This window comes from Mustela nigripes, chromosome 16 (genome assembly GCF_022355385.1).
Source record: "Mustela nigripes isolate SB6536 chromosome 16, MUSNIG.SB6536, whole genome shotgun sequence".
Taxonomy (NCBI): Eukaryota; Metazoa; Chordata; class Mammalia; order Carnivora; family Mustelidae; genus Mustela; species Mustela nigripes.
The window spans coordinates 11,557,501-11,576,759 of record NC_081572.1 but is presented as its reverse complement, the minus strand read 5'-3'; the positions used below and the strand labels follow the sequence as shown (position 1 = coordinate 11,576,759).

At 53.5% G+C, this 19,259-nt stretch overlaps 1 protein-coding gene across 2 annotated transcripts in view; it reads right to left on the bottom strand.

Moving 5' to 3' along the window:
- Positions 1–7,005: 7,005 nt before the first annotated feature.
- RGS9 (regulator of G protein signaling 9) overlaps positions 7,006–19,259 on the bottom strand; it is a 65,253-nt gene continuing 52,999 nt past the window's right edge. For both annotated transcript variants that reach the window (XM_059379121.1, XM_059379122.1), the window contains exons 17-19: positions 18,684–18,801; positions 8,993–9,471; positions 7,006–7,379 (exon numbers count right to left, since the gene is read on the bottom strand). In XM_059379121.1, coding sequence (XP_059235104.1) covers positions 7,229–7,379; positions 8,993–9,471; positions 18,684–18,801 — 748 coding nt within the window. In that variant the 3' untranslated portion in view covers positions 7,006–7,228. The remainder of the gene's footprint in view (positions 7,380–8,992; positions 9,472–18,683; positions 18,802–19,259) is intronic.

Genomic DNA, 19,259 nt, shown 5'->3' with positions numbered 1-19,259 from the left:
TCCTCAGCAGCCCGTTTTCCTATGGCCCTCGTGGTAGGAACACTGTTTATATTTTTTTTATTGTGGTAAAATACACACGACATAAACATTACCACTTTAACCATTCGTAAGTGTACCGTTCGGAGGCGGGAAGTACATCCACATTGTTAGGCACCTGTTACCACCGCCCGTCTCCGTGGCTTTCTCAGCTTCCCAAACTGAAGCTCTGTTAAACAATGATTGTTTAATAATGGGAGGTAAGGAAGCAATAACTTCCCATTCCCTCCTCCCCCAGCCGCTGGCAAACCTGTTCTACTTTCCGTTTTTGTGACTCTGACTCCTCTGGGGACCTCATGTAAGTGGAATCATATGGTCTTTTTTTTCTTGCTGGATCATAGGGTGATTCTGGTTTTAACTTTTTGTGGAACCACCATACTGTTTTCCACGATGGTTGTTCCATTTTTTTAAAAAGATTTAAAAAATTTATTTGGCACGGAGAGCAAGCAAAAGCATGTGCACAAGCAAGGGAGAGGGAGAAGCAGACTCCCCACTGAGCAGGGAGCCTGATGTGGGGCTTGATCCCATGACCTTGAGATCATGACCTGAGCTGAAGGTAGATGCTTAACCCACTGAGCCACCCAGGCGCCCAGTGGCTGTGCTATCTTATGCTCCCCAGCAGCACACAAGGGCTCCAGCTTCTCCATGCCTTGCCAGCACTTGTGGTTTGGGGATTATCTGATAGTAGCTACCCTAACTGATACGAAGTAGTAAATCACTGTGGTCTTAATTTGCATTCACATACAGAATTGTGATATTAAAACATCTTTTCATATCTTCAGTGTATATTTGCATATCTTCTTTGGAGAAATACTTATGCAAATACTTCACTCATTTTTTCATTGGGTTGTAGGCATTTCTGTGGTTGAGCTGTAGGAGTTCTTCATATATTCTGGATATTAAGCCCTTGTCAGGTATAGGAAGGTTTTACTTTTTTTTTTTTTTTTTTAAGTAGGATCCATGCCCAGTATGGAGCCCAATACAGGGCCTGAACTCAAGACACTGAAATCGAGACCTGAGTTGAGATCAAAAGTCAGACACTCGACCAACTGAGCCATCCAGGTGTTCCAATATTTTATTTTATTTTATTTTATTTTTCTAAAAGAAGAATTTGTGACAGAAATCAACTATAACTTGCAAGGTCTAAAATATTTGATGACTGAGATATTTACTGAAAAAAAGTGCTGACAGATGCCATGATTTTTTAAAAACATCACAAGTAATTAGGGCAAAATGTAGACATGAGTTAATTCTAGGCATATTTTTAATTCCAAAATTTAAATAAAATGCACACACGCAGAAAATCCAGTGCACTAGGCATCCATGGTAGTGATCCTACCAGCTGTAAGTGGGAAATCTCATCTTCAAATGAGGGCAGTGGTACTGTCCCCCGGTGGTGCTGTAGTGAGGATTGAATTCAAGCAGGAACTCACGGGACGAGTCTTTAAATGTCACCTTGAGCCGGGGCCATCCAGATCCCGAACTCCCTTAGAGAGCTTCGGGACAGGAGAGCTTGGTGGCTTCCTCTGGGCCGAGAAGGAGGAACAGGGGTTACCAAAGCTGACTGGCAGATGGACAAAGAAGAGGGATTTCTTTCTGAAGGCTCCAAGAAGAGATCCACTGTACATGTGCTGGGACCAGTCTGGAGCTTGGCCTTGACCCTGTCCATTGAACCTCACTGCACCCCAGCCATCTCGTCTAACACACTGTGTCCACCTCTCCCTGAATGTTTGGGTCAAAGAGACAGAGGCGTTCTCCATAAACATCCAGCTTCTCAAGAACATTCCTAGGTGCTCTCCATGTGTGCCTTGGTCTCCAAGTTCACTGCCAAGTGACTGTGGTGCTGGGTGTGCGCAGTGTGGTGTCTGCAGCCGGCGCCAGCCCCCAACCCACGGCATGCCCTGTGTGCCCCACACAGATCGTCCACACACCACGGCCCACGGTATACACACGTGATCCCACCCGTGTGAACACACACACCTCTGTGCACGTGGCAGGACTCCACCCCTCCTTGGACATGAATGGATGCTGATACCCCAACGGCTAATCCCTACTACACCCCTCCTACTCACAGGGACCTTAGACTACCCTTGTTAGACTGGGTGAGAAGCAAATGAACCTGTTCCTCCTTCGGTCCCCTGTCATATGGCCACACATAGTTCACTCCCATCAGCAGAGAGGTTGAAAAGCTTGTTTTCGGATACCATGTATTTGCCCTAAATACCGCCATGCTCCAGCCCCTCTGGCTGTCCCAGGCCTCCAGCCTCCCCTGCTTAACAGAGGGCCTGACAGATCACTGGGGCCGGGAAGTGGACCCTGAATGAGGCCCTGTCAGCTCCCAGTCCTAGGGGACAGAGATTTGCACAGAGGAAGCCCTCAAAAAGTAGAATTCTATCACCGATCTGTGCGCGGATGAGAGAGGCTCTTTCTGTGGGACTTTTCTGCAGAATCACAACCCTCACCCAAGTCCAGTAGGAAGAGAGCAACAGCCCCTTGTCCCCACCAGAGCACAGCAGCCAGGAGAACCTTGTCTGGTATGGGATAGAGGTGGGGGCACAGCCAAGAGCAGTGAGCAAGAAGCTTCTCTGGCAAAGTCCCCGCCTCCACCAGTTCCAGGGGCTCTGGCGTGGGGACAGGAAAACAGAACTCAGAGGGGAGGCCCGGCCCCTCTCGCTGTGCCCCAGCACCCCCTACCAATCTGCACCTCTCTCTAAGTCCCCTCCAAGCCTCCAGAGCTGGGCTCTGAATTCCTATGGAGAAATCCTAGCCTCCTCTCTTTGGGGATCTGTGAGCTGCAGACTCCCTCTTCTGGTGAAGCATGAGGAGCCGATGCCCAGAGCAGCGGGGCTGGGCCTCTGAGGCTGACAGGAGTGGAGACCCTGTGTCCCCTCCACCTCCCCTGCTCACCTTCTCCACACCCAGGGACCCTGCAGTATTTGGCTGGCACAGTCTCCTTAAATATTTCTTCTTTTCTTTCCTGGAAAAAAACAAGGGGCAGCACTGTCTCCTCTCAGTTTCAATGAATTCACAGCTTCAAATAAGCCATCAAGAGTCCCCTCCCCAGAAGGCAAAGGCACAACCACCTTAGCACTTAGCAAAGACATTGCTCTGCTCATAGCTTTTCAAGAGAAAGAAAATGAGTGCCCTCGTGACACTGGGACAAACATACCAGAATGTTAAAATAGGAGTTATTCTGTCTCCATTTCTGCTGTGGCCAGAGAGGCCAAGAAGAAAACAGTAGGTGCCAAGCACTGGCCAACCAGATCCAAACACGTGGACATGACTAGCACAGGGGGTGGTCCAAAGTCATTCTCGCAAACCCTTTCGCTGGGATGAGGGTGCTTGCCTCTCTATTAAGCTAAGAAAGGAGTTTTACGAGTCACTCAGAGGACTTACTTGTGCAGAGTGAGAGGGAGGGAACCAGAAAAAAGCTGAGCTCAGGTAGAGCCGTGCAGCAGAGAGGGGAGAAATGGGGCAGGGCTGCCGGGCAGGGGCAAGGATGCTAGAGTCTGAAGGATCTGGACAGCAGGAAGCTGGTGCGTAGACATTTGACTCTTGCCCCAGCATCCAGGGGTGTGATCACAGCTGAGATGTGGACTGTGGGATGAATTTCTCACGCAGCCAGCTGGAGGAGACTCGTGGTCCCTTCTGACCAAGGAGGCTGAGACCAGAAGATCCCAAGAATCCAGGAAAACCCCAGCTACGGAAGACCCCGCAGGGGGATCCCAGCAACGGTCATGACCGATGATGCTTTTGTGACCGCCAGCTAAGAACTTTCTGGCTCACCAGCCCACCCCTCCAGGAGCCACAGGCTACATGGTGAGTGAGTGGGGAAGAAGGAAAGCGGAGGAGCGACACAGGAAAGAGAGAAGAAGCACACTCCCTTCCTCAGTCTGGCTCCGTTCAAGCTGGAGGAGGGAAGGAGCTTTACCTTGGGATGAAGTTCTGAGTTTCGCTCATGACGCTGACGTCTGAATGGCACACGGACAGAGCTACATTGTCACTGACGGTGCTTGGAGGATTTATTAACCAAAAGCGACCAGGAAAGTTATGGGACGCGCCAGAGCTTTCATCCAGGGCTGGAAAACCAAACTCACTCAACAGCGTAGGTCTACAGGGAGAGGAGGGTGGGGAGAGCTGGTGGATAAAGTTGTTCCTTCTTCCACCCTATAAAGTTCTGAACAGGCAAAAAGTTTCATAGGTATCATTGCATTTTGTGTGACTTCAAATAACCCTATGGAGGTGGTCCAGTGAGCAGCCCCCAGCTCGCTGGTCAAGGAATCAAGGAGCTGTCCCACGCTGGGAAGGGGCCGGGCAGGACTCGAGTATCCTGTAGTCCTGCCTCTGCCGGTGACCCGTGGATCTGACTTCCCCGGCTTGCCTCTGAGCAATAAGGGAACCCCAGGAGAGAATCGGCTGTGCTTCTCGCCCCTCCCCTGGTGTTTGGTTTTCATCTGGATGAAGGCAGAGCCGCCCAGCCATGAAGAGAGCGGGGCTGCATTTTGTAGATATTGAACAAAGATTTGGCCTAACCTAACTGGAGGCTACATTTCCCAGCATCCTTTTGGCTAGGTGTGGCCATGTGAACAAGCACAGACCAACGGATGGCCAGTGGAAATGGCAGCTGCTACTTCTAGGTCGTGAACTCAAGGCCCCTCTACGTTCTCCTTTCCTGCTGTCTCTCTGAGCGTGAACATGGACGTGGGGGTGGGGAACCAGCTTCAATCACTACCCCAGGCTGGTGGTTCTCGAGCTTGTCTGGACATGGGAATCATCTGGGTAAGTGTCTTCAAAAATCCCCATGCCAGGGCTCCACCTCCAGAGACCCTGACTTGATTGGACTGGGCGTGGCCTAAGCATCGAGATCTTTCAAGGTTCCAGCAGATTCTAACATCCAGACAAGGTGGAGAATGATCGTGCCAGTGACTAGGGGATGGATGGAGCCCTTAGATCTCTTCTCTTCCCTGGAATCCACTTACCATTGTCTGCCTCCCCGCTTTGGGCAATGATGTCACAGAGTCAAAAACTCCTTCATGTTCGAATCTCTTCCTTCCTTCCTTCTGGGTCTCTCGGTTACTGCCCTTGAGTCTGGACCTCACCTAATCCAACCAGCAAATGCTGTAGCCTTCAGTATTTGGTGCTGAAGATTCGGGTGGGCTTGGTTTCTCTTTAGGTCCCTGGGGGCTCAGGAGCGGAGCCCCATAGCTGTAGGATACGAGTCTGGGCATGCCGGCCGCTGGTAGATGAAAGATCTGGATTGCTTTGCCTGTGATCTCGTGTTGGACCAGCTTTGCAAATAAAGACACCAAATGATCAACCTACTCGCCTTCCAAGAAAGATCCAGCCCAGTCTCTGTATTCTCTGGAAGAAGTTTCCTGACCCCTGAATGAGTGACTCTTGAGCCTCCAAGAGTGGATTCCATAGAATGTAAAACGAGATGCTCCCTCCGTACGAAATCATCTGTGTTTCCTGGCATGGTCGGCAAGCCCAGGTGTGAGCCGTGCACCTCGTCACCATTCAGGCTCCGTATCAGGACGGGTGACTCAGTAGCCCCAGGGCGCATGGGCTCAATAAGGTAAGTGTCCAACATTCAAAGTAAGTGAGGAGCTCTCGTCTACTGATCGAAATCTGATGAAGCCAAGGACTAAGGGGAGGGGCACAACCAGCTGTTTGGCAACACACTTGAATTTTTTTTCCTGTGACAACTTTCCATGCAACTTTTAAGAAAGGTTTTCTGGTTTTGATTTTGTTTTGTTTTGTTTTGTTTTGTTTTGTTTTATCGTGTAGCCCTTAACCTCAACCCACTGTTTAATCCACTCAGAATCCAGCAGGACCCCTTCAGGTAACATATCAGGGCTTTGAGCAGAAACCAGAGACAAGAAGCACGGGGCCAGCAGCACCGGACGTAACCTGTAACCTCTGTTCTAGGAGCTCTCAGCAAGGCCACTTCATGTGCTGGGCAAGATCACCTTCTCTGGTGACGGGGTAGGACACTCACCGGTGCTCTGTGAAATCTCAGCTGCATTCCTGCCCTCTACCCCTGGATGCCAGTAGCATTCCTTGCACCCCAAAACGTCTCGAGACCCTCCTCAGTGTCCGCTAGAGGCAACGCTGTCCCTGGTTGGGAACCACCGCTCTAGACGAATTCCAGGAGGCAAGGAGTCTTACCCACAGCTGCATGCCCAGGACCTAGCATGGTGCCTGGCACCGTGGAGGGACTCAATTAATACTTGTTGAGTAAACAACCGGGAGAAAAGGGTGGGGCACCACCTCCAGGGTGCCTACCAGATTGCATGCATCGGATAGGAACATGCGTGCTCAGATCTCCTGCTGCAGGGAGCATATGGACAGATGGCCACCCGTGTGTCCTTGCCAGGGCCAGGCTTCCCCCAGGGTGTCACCAGCCAGCGACCTTGCATGTGGAAGTCCTAAGGCAGAACCATTCCTGCCAGACAGAGGACACCTCCCATGGTGACTTTGCCTCAGGGACACCCCAACAGCGTGGCTAAGACTTTCTGGGAGCTGCATTGCCCTGCCTGCTCCCCCAGAGGCCAGCCCCGCACATGCTCTGAAGGTCCTCACCCCCTTCTGCGGCTTCCGTTCCTCATGCGTCACAGGTGTTTCCCCCAGTCCATCCCCATCTCATCCCATCTCGTCTCTACTTCTTGGCGGATCTGAAACAACACACCAGGCATTCTAGAAAGATGCCTTTCCCCAGCACCCCCTTTCCTGAATGGTGTCCCACTCTAGGGAGCTCTGCTGATATAAGAGTGTCAAGCGCAAACCCATGCAGACAGGGAAGGAGTTCTTGACAGTGAATGTCCCTTTGTCCCTAAAACCAAAGCAGAAATGAGTTTAACACATTAACTCATAAGTAGTAGCTCCTAACTAACTAATAAAACCAGACACACACTAACACTCCCATCCAAGAGACCCTTACAAGTTAACCTTTTATCGGTTTTAAGGCAGCAAGTAAAGTCCTTTCTTCTGCCCAAGGGAGGGAAGGTCAGGAAGAAGGGTAGGAATTGGCCATCGGGACCCCAGCCAGCGCACACGTCCCCGTAATCCCACCCATCTTGTCTCTCCGGCCCCCAAATGTGATCGCAATGCACTTCGGTTCGAGGGCAAGCGTGCCCATGGTCCCATCTGGCGGGGTCTGCCGGGAGCGTCTTCTTGGTCCGGGACCCCTGGCTCAGCTGGCTTTCCCCTGGGCCAGGCTCTCCCAGGGGCAGATGACCTCCTTCTCTATGGCCTGGTCACCCGAGTCTCCTGTCCCGCCGTCCTCCGGGTCCATCAGGCAGGCTCCGCTCCGCGCAGGCACGTCCACTTTGATCTGGAAAAAGCTTCAGGCACAAAAAGAAAGCAAGTGCATAGGGACAGGAAGGACACCAAGTCCTCGCTTTGCTCACATCCCCGGAGAAGGGTGACACGCAGGTGTATTTGCCAAAAGCTTGGGGTGCAGCAAATGGCTCAAGGGATCTCCTTTACTGGCGGAGGCAAGGGACTCCTATTTTCCTGCTGAATTAAGGCTGAGTCAAAAGATGCTTTAGCTTCTTTTTTGAGGGCCTTGAATTCTTGTGGTTTGGGGGAGTTCAGGAGGTCCCAGGAGGGCATTCCTGCACAGAATCCTCAGTCTAGCTAGACTGGTGGTGACACCTGAGCAAAGAGCCTCTTAAAAGCCCCAAGTCTGTGTGTGTGGCGTGGCAGTGGCCACAAAGCTAGAACATTCCCCAAGCAGGGTTAGTTGGGAAGAATCGATAGACGGGCTCACCCTCGATCCTCACCCCCCTCCCACCTGCCCGGACTGACAGAGGCAGCAGAGAGGCAACCACCTCTGCCCCCTGCGATCCCCCAAGTACACTTGGAGGCAGAGGTCGGGGACACAACCGAGACCTCTGCGGGGAGCTTTCCTTTCCCACGCCAGGCGAGGCCAAACACAGGCGCAGGTTTCTTGATGCAGGGATACCCCTGACCGTCTCCCCAAAACCAAATAAAGGTGGGGGCTGATTCTCAGTTTTGCTTGGTCTGTAACTTTCCTTTCTGCCACTGGTCCGGGAGCAATCGGGCACCCCCTCAGAGAGTTCTGCACCCCAAAAGGTGCCTTAGCACACGTGGGGTTCACGGAGATCAGGAGATCTTGGAAATGGAGTCGAGAGGGGTCACCTCTCAGAAGAGACTGGGCACAGCGGTTTTCACAGAAACGACCGCGGAAGCAGGGATCCCTGCCTGCCCCTCTGGGAGCCTGCCGGGGGATGCAGGGGCGGGGGTGGCGAGGCGAGGGCACCTCAGACAGGGAGGGGACCCAAGTCCCCACCCCCTGTGGTTCCCACAGCCAACACTGACCCTTCCTGCCCTTTATTAAAGGTGCAATGGGTTCAATCGATTAACGTTCAGGTGGTGGGGCAGGGTGTGGGCGGCCCGGAAGGGGGAACAAGATGGAAAGGAAAGACACCTGTTCCTTTTCTTTCCCAGGAAGCAGGGAAGACAACGCTAAGTTTCTGGAAACTGTCCAGCGGGCAAACAGCCCGCTCTCACGTCTGCTAGCCTAGCAGCCTCGTTACTCAACCCACCAGCCCCCAGTTCCAGACCATGGTCAAGCCCCAGCGCCCCAGCACCCGCCACAGACATACATGCACACTCACGTGCCCACCGACAGATGTGCACACACACACACGTGCTCACATAGGCAACTGTGGAAACGTGCATGCATACACAAAGAGATCTATGGACGCTTACACACAGGCAAGTGTGCATGTAGACACGCAGGCATATGTGCACCCGTGCACGCTCACACAAATGTGCAAACGTGCACACATACAGATGTGTGCAAATGTGCATGCTCACACACAAATGTGCGTGCGTGCACCGTCACAGACGTGCACACATGCATGCATAGAGACATGTTTGCACACTCACACACGCACACACACGCAGCGTGATCCCTTCTGGTGCTTACTTCGCTACTCTCCTGGATTTCAGCCGTGGCAGCTGCTGGCCCACATCCCCCAGGGGCTGCACCTTCCCGTGGGACACAGGGGGGCACTTGGGAGAGAGCCTGGCAAAGACGGGGGAGGCTAGACAGCCCCGTCTCAGAAACCTGCTGAAGGACAGAGCCACGCGGGCCTTGGGCGGGGCCTTGGGCTGGGGCCGGGGCCAGGGGTTCTCGGCGGCGCAGGCCTCCCTCATGTCCGTGTCGGAGGGCCCCGGGCAGGCACTGGATCCGCTGGCCTCGCCCTTCTGCTCCGAGCTCTCCAAGGCCACCCTAATGGGTGAGGGGCAGATGGCGCTGCTGGGCCTCCTGATGAAGCGGCTGGGTGAGGGGAAGGGCCTCCTGGGGGAGCGGCAGCACGGGGAGAAGGGACTGGAAGGAGAGGGGGGCACGCAGGTCCCGGTGTACACGGCCAGGTGAGGGCTGGGAGCAGTGTGCGGGCCCGGCTGCAGGGAATGAGAGAGAGAGCTCAGAGTGAGTGGTGTTGGCTGATGGACGGGGCCCTCTGCTAACTTAGCCCCTGGGTGCCCTGAGCACAGCCTGCTGTGTCTGCTCACTGGGGAGCTGGGAAGGGCACCCAAAGTCACCTGGGACATTGGCACAGCCCCACACAGGGCTTCTGCCAAGGGTCCTGCCCTTCCCGAGCACCGGCCTAGAGCCGGGCAGTCACATCCCATGCTGGTCTTCCTCTGCACCTGGGGTGCTGGGGTCGGCCCAGGCTGGGATTTCCAATCGCCCCTCAACTCCCCGTCCCCCAGAGAATGATGTTTAGTACCCAGCACACGCCGGGCCATCCTGCCTCTATCCTGGTACCCAGCCTGAGGACTGGAGGCATCTAGACATGGGCAACAGAGCATGGCGGTGAGACCAGAAGGCCCCTGTGTGCCCTGCTGACTCTGCCAGGCCTGAGACCACCCTCCTGGTCCTGAGCCCCGGCCCATGTCCCACTGGCCGTCCTTTGGGGAGGGCCCAGCCCCGGCACAGCCCGTGCCTCCCGCAACACTGTAGGGCGGCCAGAAATAAAGGCCGAGGTGGAGCCTGGACATGTCAGAGGAGACGGGGAGACTCTCAACTTCCCTGGGTTCCCGCGGCCCTGGAGTCAAGGAGCAAGGGGACAGGAGGGCCAGACCAGGCAGTTTCCGGCGAAGACACCCAAGGGAGCTTTGAGCTGACAACGTTAGAAATGGGATTTTCAGGGAGGCTGTCTGCTGTCCCCTTTCCTCCACAGATGGGCCTCCAAGGGCCCATCGGCCCAGTTGGCCAGGCCCCCTCCTGAAAGCCGGCTGTGGCCTTACACCACACTGAAGCCCAGCTAGAGGGTATGCGGTCCTGATGGGGAAGAGGGACCTTCTGGGACAGTTGGGCCGACACGGCCCCTGATTTCAGTGAACAGCGAACACTCTTGGAAACTGGCATGGTCACCCAGACGCCCAGTGTAGAGAAGCCCGCCTGCCCGAGGGGCCAGGGCACTGCCTTAGGGCCACAAGAGGGCAGCTCCGGGCGCTGAGCTGGAGGCTGCTGGCTTCCTTGGGATGTGGCCTGATTGCCAGGTCATCTGAGTGAGCAGATCCCAACCTGAAGAGGAAAGGGCAGGCACAGCCCAAGACAGCTTTTGGAGGAAAGGAAGGGCCAGGAGGCCACAGAAGGCTTTCCCACAGGGGCTCCGTTCTCCCCCACCAGCTCCCCGAAGCCCCAGCTCCATTCCATCCTGAAACAGCAGCTGGGGGTCGCTGATTCTGTTCCTATGCTCCAACACCCACAGGTAACAAACCAGAGCCAAGGTCCAGACCTGGGGTCCCTGGGCAGACAGAGTCATTGTAAACGGCATTGTTCATATGCAGTGAGAACTGGCAAATACGAGGTTCTGGGCTGAGCCCTTTCCATGGTTCATTTGCACTTACTTCCGGGGACACTCGGTGAGATGCCCAACTCTCATTGCGCCCATTTTCCAGATAAGAAAACTAATGCTTCGAAAAGCAAGCCCCAAGGACAGGCCACTGGGGACAGTGGGGCGGGCTTGGAAATCAGGCTTGTGGGCTGTGGAGTTCACGGTGTAGTTCACATCGAGCTGCACCTCCCAAGGGGGGGGGCTGCTTATCAGCCCACCTCAGGATCACCCCGGGGGTCTGCTGCAAGCGCAGGTCCCAGCCCCAGCCAGATCCACCGAAGGAGACTCTCCGTGGGTGTCACTGAGGGAAAGCATCTACCAGACACCCGAGGTCACGCTTTTGTTATCATACCCAGTGGGTTTGAGGAGCCCTGCACTGTGCTTCCAACACTGTCCTTCTATGGGGATAAGGGTCTCCACTTGGGACACAGTCTGCAGACAAGAACATCCAACTCCTGGTTTCAGCTCAGGTCATGATCTCCGGGTCCTGGGATCGAGTCCCGCACTGGGCTCTCTGCACTGCAGGAAGCCTGCTTCTCCCTCTCCCTCTGCCCCTCCCCCTACTCACATGCTCTCTCGCCTGCTCTCTCTCCAAAGTAAGTAAATAAGTAAAATATTTTGTGAAAAAAAGAATTAACAACAAAGGGGAAAGCCTGCTCTAATGAAGGGTTCAGGAGACTAGAGTTAAGGAAAAGGAGTATGACCCTATGACTTATCAAGCATCTACTATGTGCGAGTTTATCTACGTATCTGTCACTCCCCCATTTTAGAGAACAGATGTTTGAGGCCCAGAAGGGTTCATCGCCCTCCTGAGGCTCCCACCGCCCTCGGGGACGGTGGCAGGTGGACTGCTACATGGTCCCTACATTCTGGCCCTGTCTGCCAGGGTGGGTGTGAGCTGTAAACGTCACATGACAGCCCCACGCCCTGGCCAGGCCACATGCTGTGACAGGTGACGTCAACAAAGGATCATCTGAGCGAGGTTGACTTCATCACATGAACTTCAGATCTGAGTCTAGGGGCCAGAGACAGACGTCAGAGAGGTTGGAAGCACAGCAGGAATTCAATGAAGGAGAAGTTCTCTGTTATTGGCCTGGAAGATGGAAGGGGGAAACCCGGAGAGGGGTTGGGGCAGCTTCTAGGAGCTGAGTAGAGCCGTCAGCTAACAGCAAAAACAAAAACAAAAAAAAAAAAACCCACCCCCAAACTGGGTCCTTCAATCCTATAATGAGACACTGAAATCTCACCAACCATCTTAATGAACTTGGAACAGGCTCTATTCAAGAGGCCCCCGACAGGAACACAGGAGCCTGGTGTGATGGTGGGTGTGAGACCATGAGCAGAGGACCCAGCCCACCTCACTTGGCCAACCGTGAGCCTATAAACGGCGGTGCTCATGTGACTTTGTTACACAGCAATGGACAATTAACAGGGCAACTAAAGAAAATTCGACCCCAGGAGTGTGTAACCCCAGAGCCCTTGCTCTGTCTACCGATCCACATGCCATCCCCTTGCGTGTGGGGCTCAGATAGGACCTGGGGTCCTGCAGAGTGGGCTGCAACACCAAAGTGGGGGAAACGGGCTTTGGCAAGAGAGAGAGAGTGGTACCCAACTCTCCTCCTTCAATAACCTGAGGACATCCCACCTCCCGTACATTACCTGGAATCCCACTTGCTCAGAATTTGTGATGAACTCACTATCAGCCCCACTTGACAGATGAGAAAACTGAGGCTTGTGGAGATGACAGCTGGACCAAGATCGTACAGCTTATGACAGGATGTGCCATTCCATTTGCCTCCTTCCACCCCAACTCTGTGCCCTCCTCCTCCTCCCACACCTCCCTCAGCACTTTCTTTTCCAGGATGAATGACAGGACAGGTGAGGATGTAGCCACGTCCTGCTTGACTTACCTGGCCCAAGAAGGTCCTTTCTTCTGGGCAGATGGCCATAGCCCCATTGATCCTGGACCCCTTTTTTAGCCCATCGCCCCCCAGGACTCTGGCCCCTCCCACAGAGACCTAGCCCCGCCCCTCCAGCCCATGCCACACCCACTGCGGGTGCGAGGTAGCAAAGCAGCGGCATGCAAGGCACGTAGCAAAGAAATGTGACACGCAGAGACACAGTGAAGCTCTGAGAGCTCGCTTTGTTTCATCTTGTGCTACTGTTTTATTATGCAGGGAGCCAACAGAAGGGGGAGAGGAGCATGAAATGGAGTGGGTACGTTGACACGAGAACACAATCACAGGCTTTTCAATGGAAGGCAAAGCAGGCGGTGCAAATAGATGAGATTCGTTTTCTGCCTAGAAACTAGCTGAGAATTTGCAGGAGACCTCAGAGCCACCTGGAGGCCCACGTCCCGTGAGCCACATTCGGGTTCAACACGCAGTGTACATGGCGCCCCCTCCAGTCCCTCCTTGCTCTCTCTTCCCCCACTGCCTCCAAAAGCCAATAAGCAAAGTGGGTTCCATGGAGAAAAATCCACAAGGGTGAACACATTATACCTCCTACCTACCACTTCATCTGGCACAGTCCAGCCCAAGACTGTCCCCTTACCATAGTGGTGAAGATTGGGACCAAAAGATGGACAAGTCACTGCACTGTTGCTAGTCAGCCCTTCATAGACAGAGGACATGACATCAGTGCCCACTCTTCTCCCTTCAAATATATCCTAATGGCCGCTGGAGAGCAGGGAGGGCCACACTGCAAGACTCTGAGAGAGTAGAGAAGCATGAAGGTTTGGGGAAACAAAGCTGTAAACACACCTCAGGAAATGCCCTAAATAATAAAGAATAATGAATCACTGTATGGTAGTGCACTGACAGATGCGAGAAAGCCCAAGCTTACCCTGAGACCAGATGCTACTAGATGGTGATGATGGTGATAGTGGTGATAGTGATGGCGGTGATGACTGTGGTGACGGTAATGGTGATGGTGGTGATGGTGGCCGAGATGATGATGATGGTTATGGTGGTGGTGATTGTGGTAGTGATGATGGTGATGGTGACAGTGGTGACGGTGATGGTGATGATGATGGTGGTGATGGTAGTATTGGCGGTGATGATGATGGTGATGGTGATGGTGGTGATGATGGTGGTGATGATGATGGTGGTGATGGTGGCAGTGATGATGGTGATAGTGGTGATGGTGGTGATGATGATGGTGGTGATGGTAGTGTTGGTGGTGATGATGATGGTGATGGTGGTGACGGTGGTGGTGATGGTGATGGTGACAATGGTGGTGATGATCCGGGTAGAGGGGTGGTGATGATGCTTATGGTGGTGATAACAGTGGTGGTGATGATAGTGATGATGATGACAGTGTTGTGAAGAGGAGGACAGTGAGGATGAGGATGACAGTGACAGTGATAACTGTGACACTGGTAACAGCAGCCAGCATTTATTGAGCACTTACTATATGCCAGCCATTATCTGATATATCTACCTATTGTCCCTAGCCCTTATATTACCCCAACCCTCACAAGAACAGTCCTTGCTCTAAAAAGTAAGCTTGAGCATGAAATTCTACAAAGGAAATCCTGGTACTTTACCCCATAGTTTATAGTCTAGCGTAAGATATACACCACCATGGGTAGAGAAACTCAAGCTATTTAAAATACACCATGAAGGAATTAAGATGACACCTGAGTACACAGATAACAGAGACCATCATAGTCACTTAAATACATCAGTAATAGTGTCCAAACAAGTCCTACTTTCAAAGCTATCTAGATTCAAACAGACTTCATGGGGCTATGTTACATCTGTCTCACAGAAACAATGTCAGCAGGGACAGCTGCCACCTGCTGGGACCCAACAGCAGACACTCTTAGGAAGCCCTAAAACTGGGTCAGAACCTGGGGCTCCTTGACTAGCAAACGTGAGAACTTCCCGGTGGGGCCCTTTTCAGTCCTCTAGGCCAGATGACGCTCTCCTACCTCTGCATGCCCCTGGGGTCTTGTATGCCACCCCAGCCTCAGTCCCCCTTCTATTTCACATGGCAGCCATTTGCATCCACACACTCTTGTCAGCCCCTCAAGGGCGGAGAACCTCGCCGACATTTTTGTATTTGCCGTAACACCCTTTACTGGTCCTTACCTACAGCGGGTGTTTAAAAAACCCTCGTGGGATGGAGCAGTTGCTCTCTAGGAGCGAAGCCCTTTATCTCCTGCCTTCCTTCAGATGGGGAGTGTCGCAGTGCTTATTCATGCATTTATCCCATAAGCATGATAACCAACTTTAGCTACATGCCTGTCTGTGCCTCTCATCAGATGGTGGGATCCTTGGGTGACAGACATTGAGAAAGTCTCCACTGATATGTGTGGTATCCCTCCCAGGTGCCTGATACAGAGCCCCTGGTGGTCGGCTGTCAGGCAGACGTGTTCTGTGCAGGGAGTGGGCAGGCGGATGGTTGAGTCAAAGATGAACACAACCCAGTTGGTAACGGGAAGAATTCACAATGCACTTGACACCCCGCCATCCTCATCACCGTTGTGTCAGGCATGTGATCTTGGCTCATGGGGGGGTAACCGGAAGGGGTAGCGAGTACATATTCATTGTTTCATGCTTCTCAAGCTTCCCTGGGAAAGCAGGACAAACAGAAGGAGAGACAGATAAACGTCCTCTCCCAAGAGTCTGAGGGCAAAGCCTGAACCTGCCACAGCCAATCATGAAATGTCTTTGATGCCTTAATTTTTATCTTAAAAAATTCATGTCCAGGGGCGCCTGGGTGGCTCAGTGGGTTAAGCCACTGCCTTCAGCTCAGGTCATGATCTCAGGGTCCTGGGATCAAGCCCTGCAACAGGCTCTCTGCTCAGCAGGGAGCCTGCTTCCCTCTCTCTCTCTCTGCCTGCCTCTCCATCTACTTGTGATCTCTCTCTGTCAAATAAATAAATAAAATCTTTAAAAAAAAATTCATGTCCATGTTGCATTCTAGTTCATAATCTATTCATGATTATTTTAATGCAAAAAAATGGAAAATTACTTGTTTCATCCCATTCCAAATCTTCATGTAAAATGGAGGCCCCAGGCTGGGTATGTTCCCGGAATTCACAAAGTCTGTTTCAAGAAACAAGCATCTGGTCCCAAGCCCTCCCTTCATGAATCAAGAAGCAGAGACAGTAAGCGACTTGTTCAAGGCCACACGGCTAGTGCTAGAACCAGAGACCAGGCTGTCTCCAAGTCCAAGTCCCTTTTCCTTCCTTCCTACCAACCTCCCTCCATTCTTTACTTACTTACTTACTTACTTACTCTCTCCCTCCCTCCTCTCATTCATGGGAGACATGCTTCTGCAGACCCCGCCAGGTCTCAGGCATGAGGCTCCAAGAGATAAGACATGGCCCCACCTCATGTCAGTCAATATACAATGGCCATTACCAGAAATTTCTGCTTGGGGTACTCTCCCTGAGTTGGAGGACTCCGACATTTTTCAAAAGAGAGATGCCCAACACATACCTCTGGTGGCCCTTCCAGAGTATAAGCTAGACTACAATTACGGAAAACGGAGTGAGTCATGGGATCCTTTTGCCAACACAAAACCAAGAGCCACAAACTCCTTACAAGGACCTAAAAAGTCCCTGATGACCTGGCCTTGCCCACCTCTCCAAGCTCAAGCTGAACCATTTCTCCCGCGCCCATGAGGCTCCATTCGCCTGGCGCTGCCGTCATTCAAAGCTGCTTTCCCTCAACGGGCCCTTCCTACGGCTGTGGTCCCCTCTGTCTGGAAAGCTCTCCCTGCCTCCCCACATGCTTTGTACGGCCCACCTTTCCCCATCCTCTTTTCTGTCACTCAGAGAAGCCTCCAGTAGACGCAACTCCTTCCTGTTCTCTGTCATGGCGCCGTTTCCACTTCCTTTCTAACACCTGGTACAGATCTCACCGCATCTTGGGGCTGTCGACGGCAACGATGGCTCCGGTTGCTCATCCTTTCCTCTCTCCCCGTCTTTTGCAACAAGACTTTAAAATTTCTCTCACCAAAGAGATAGAGTCTTTTTCCTCAGCCCTTGATTCTAGCCTGGCTTTGTAACTGGATCTGGCCAAGAACATGAGGTAGAAGACCACACACTGGTTCCAAGTCTACACCTCAAGACTCTGGTGTTTCCGGGGCACCTGGGTGGCTCAGTGGGTTAAAGCCTCTTCCTTCAGCTCAGGTCATGATCTCAGGGTCCTGGGATTGAGCCCCACATTGGGCTCTCTGCTCAGCGGGGAGCCTGCTTCCTCCTCTCTCTCTGCCTGCCTCTCTGCCTACTTGTGATCTGTCTGTCAAATAAATAAATAAAATCTTAAAAAAAAAAAAAAAAAAGACTCTGGCGTTGCCACTGACTCCCTTACAATTCCGTCATCGCCACAGACTGTGTGAGGCCAGGCTGCTGGAGGACAGGAGACGTGAGAAGCAGAGAAGAATCATTCCACTCATCCCAGCTTAGGCTCCCACAGACCAAGCCCCCAGGCGGGGGAGTGAGCTCCAAGATCAGCAGAGCCACACAGATGACCCTAAACCCATGAGCAGTGAACACTGATTATCACACGGCGCCCCAGCTCTGCAGCTGTCAGCAAAGGTACTGATAACAGTCGGCGTCACTGTGGTTCGTCGGTCCTAGTCTGTGAGCTCCGGGAGTCGGAGACCATGTCTATTGTCCTCACCAGTCCCTGGTACATAGTGGCTAATCAGAAAAAGTGTCAAATGGGCGAGTCTTGTGGCTGGGCAGTGTTTGTGCCTTTCTGGCTGACTTGTTCTAACCCCTTCGAGTTCCTACACAGGTGTATGAGGTAAGGCTGGCTCCAAGGATTACCTTGTAGTCCTCCCAAGGTCGGAGCTAGAACTGCCCGCCCCCGCCACCCCGACCACAGGGCTGACCCAGGCTACAGCTACACAGGAGGAAAGCACCAACATCTAGAAAAAGATCCGGGGGAGTATCCTCTTTGACCCTAACTTGTCTTGAAAATATCCATATATCCAGCTACCCTCTCTCTCTTCCCACGAAGAAGACACCAGCGCCCTTCCTTTACCCAAAGGATGCTCAGCAGAAGGCCATTTTCCCTTGACTGCTCTGGAGGCTTCTGGCTCCAGTCCTTCATCCCTACAGCTACGGATTCCCCTAGCAGGTCTCGGGGTGTGGGGAGACAAAAGGGAAGGACCCTCCGTAACTGTTTCCGAGCGCAAGCTCGCCAGCCCTGTCTCAGCAGAGCCTCTCTGCGAAGATGCAACATGTCCAGGGGACGTGCCTCTCTAGGGGACCCTGCGGCAAGCGCCTTGGAGGGATCTCAGCCTGCTTCAGAAGCGGAGCCTCGACGGGGGAAGTGGGGTAAGGAGCTTCATGAAGCTGTTTGAAACGGATGTACCTGACAGAAAGATGCCTGGAGGGAGGAGGGGGGCCTTCTGGTTCATTCTCCAAAGCAAATGTGGGACACGGAGCAGCCTGTTTTCTCTATGCTCCTGCTACAGGAAGCCTCCCCAGGGAGACAGGCAGTCACACAGCAACTGAGTCAGGCGACCTCCCCGCACCTCTGCCGACCCTGTCCCTTGGTGAGCTGGAGCGGAAGGATGAGCTCTAGTCGCCGCGGTGCAGGGAAGGGCTCCCCGGGAAGGAGTTCAGGGGACTCTGGGGTGACCCTGGCCATCCCGGTGCCCCACTAGCGCGGAATGGCATCCTCTAGACTGTGGCCGACCCCGGCCCTCTTTGCTTGCCTCCCACCCCCGCCCCCAGCAGCCGTGGGTTTATTTCGGAGGCGGCTCTTTTTTGAGTTGGCTCCTGCGGTCCAGTTTGCTCATGACCTGGGTGATGTCCACCGTGTTGGCCGCTTCTCGAGCCTTGGCTTCTTCTTCCAGCTGCCTCAGGATCACGGGGCTCGGGCTGGAGCGCAGGTGGCGCCGCATGAAAGGGAGGCCGGAGCTGGAAGGCAGGACGGGGCTGCGGTTGGGGGAAAGCCACCCAGCTGGCCCAGCAGGGACACGGCCACCCCTAGTGGGAGACGGAGCCGCAGGACCAGAATCTGGGCTTGTTCCCCCATGTCCCCAGTGAGCCCCAAGGTGGGGGGGACCTCAGGGGCGTGTTCAACCTTAGCTCTTTCTCCCCCTTGGGAGGAGGAGCCGGTGAGTACCAGCTGCCATTGGGTTTCTGGCTGGGCCCAAGGAGGACTGCCTACGGTGGCGATCACATACCTTCTAGAATGTTTGGAAATCAATGCGCCAGCTTAACCTCCTGTGGGCTCTTCCTAAACGAAGGGGGCAAGGGGAGTTTGACGTTGGAAGCCCGAGGGTTCTGGCCTCAGGGGGGAGCTGGAGCATTTGTTTTCAAAAGCCAAAGAGTGCTGGACTGTCCTAGAGGACGAGGCGGGACCCACAGAGAAA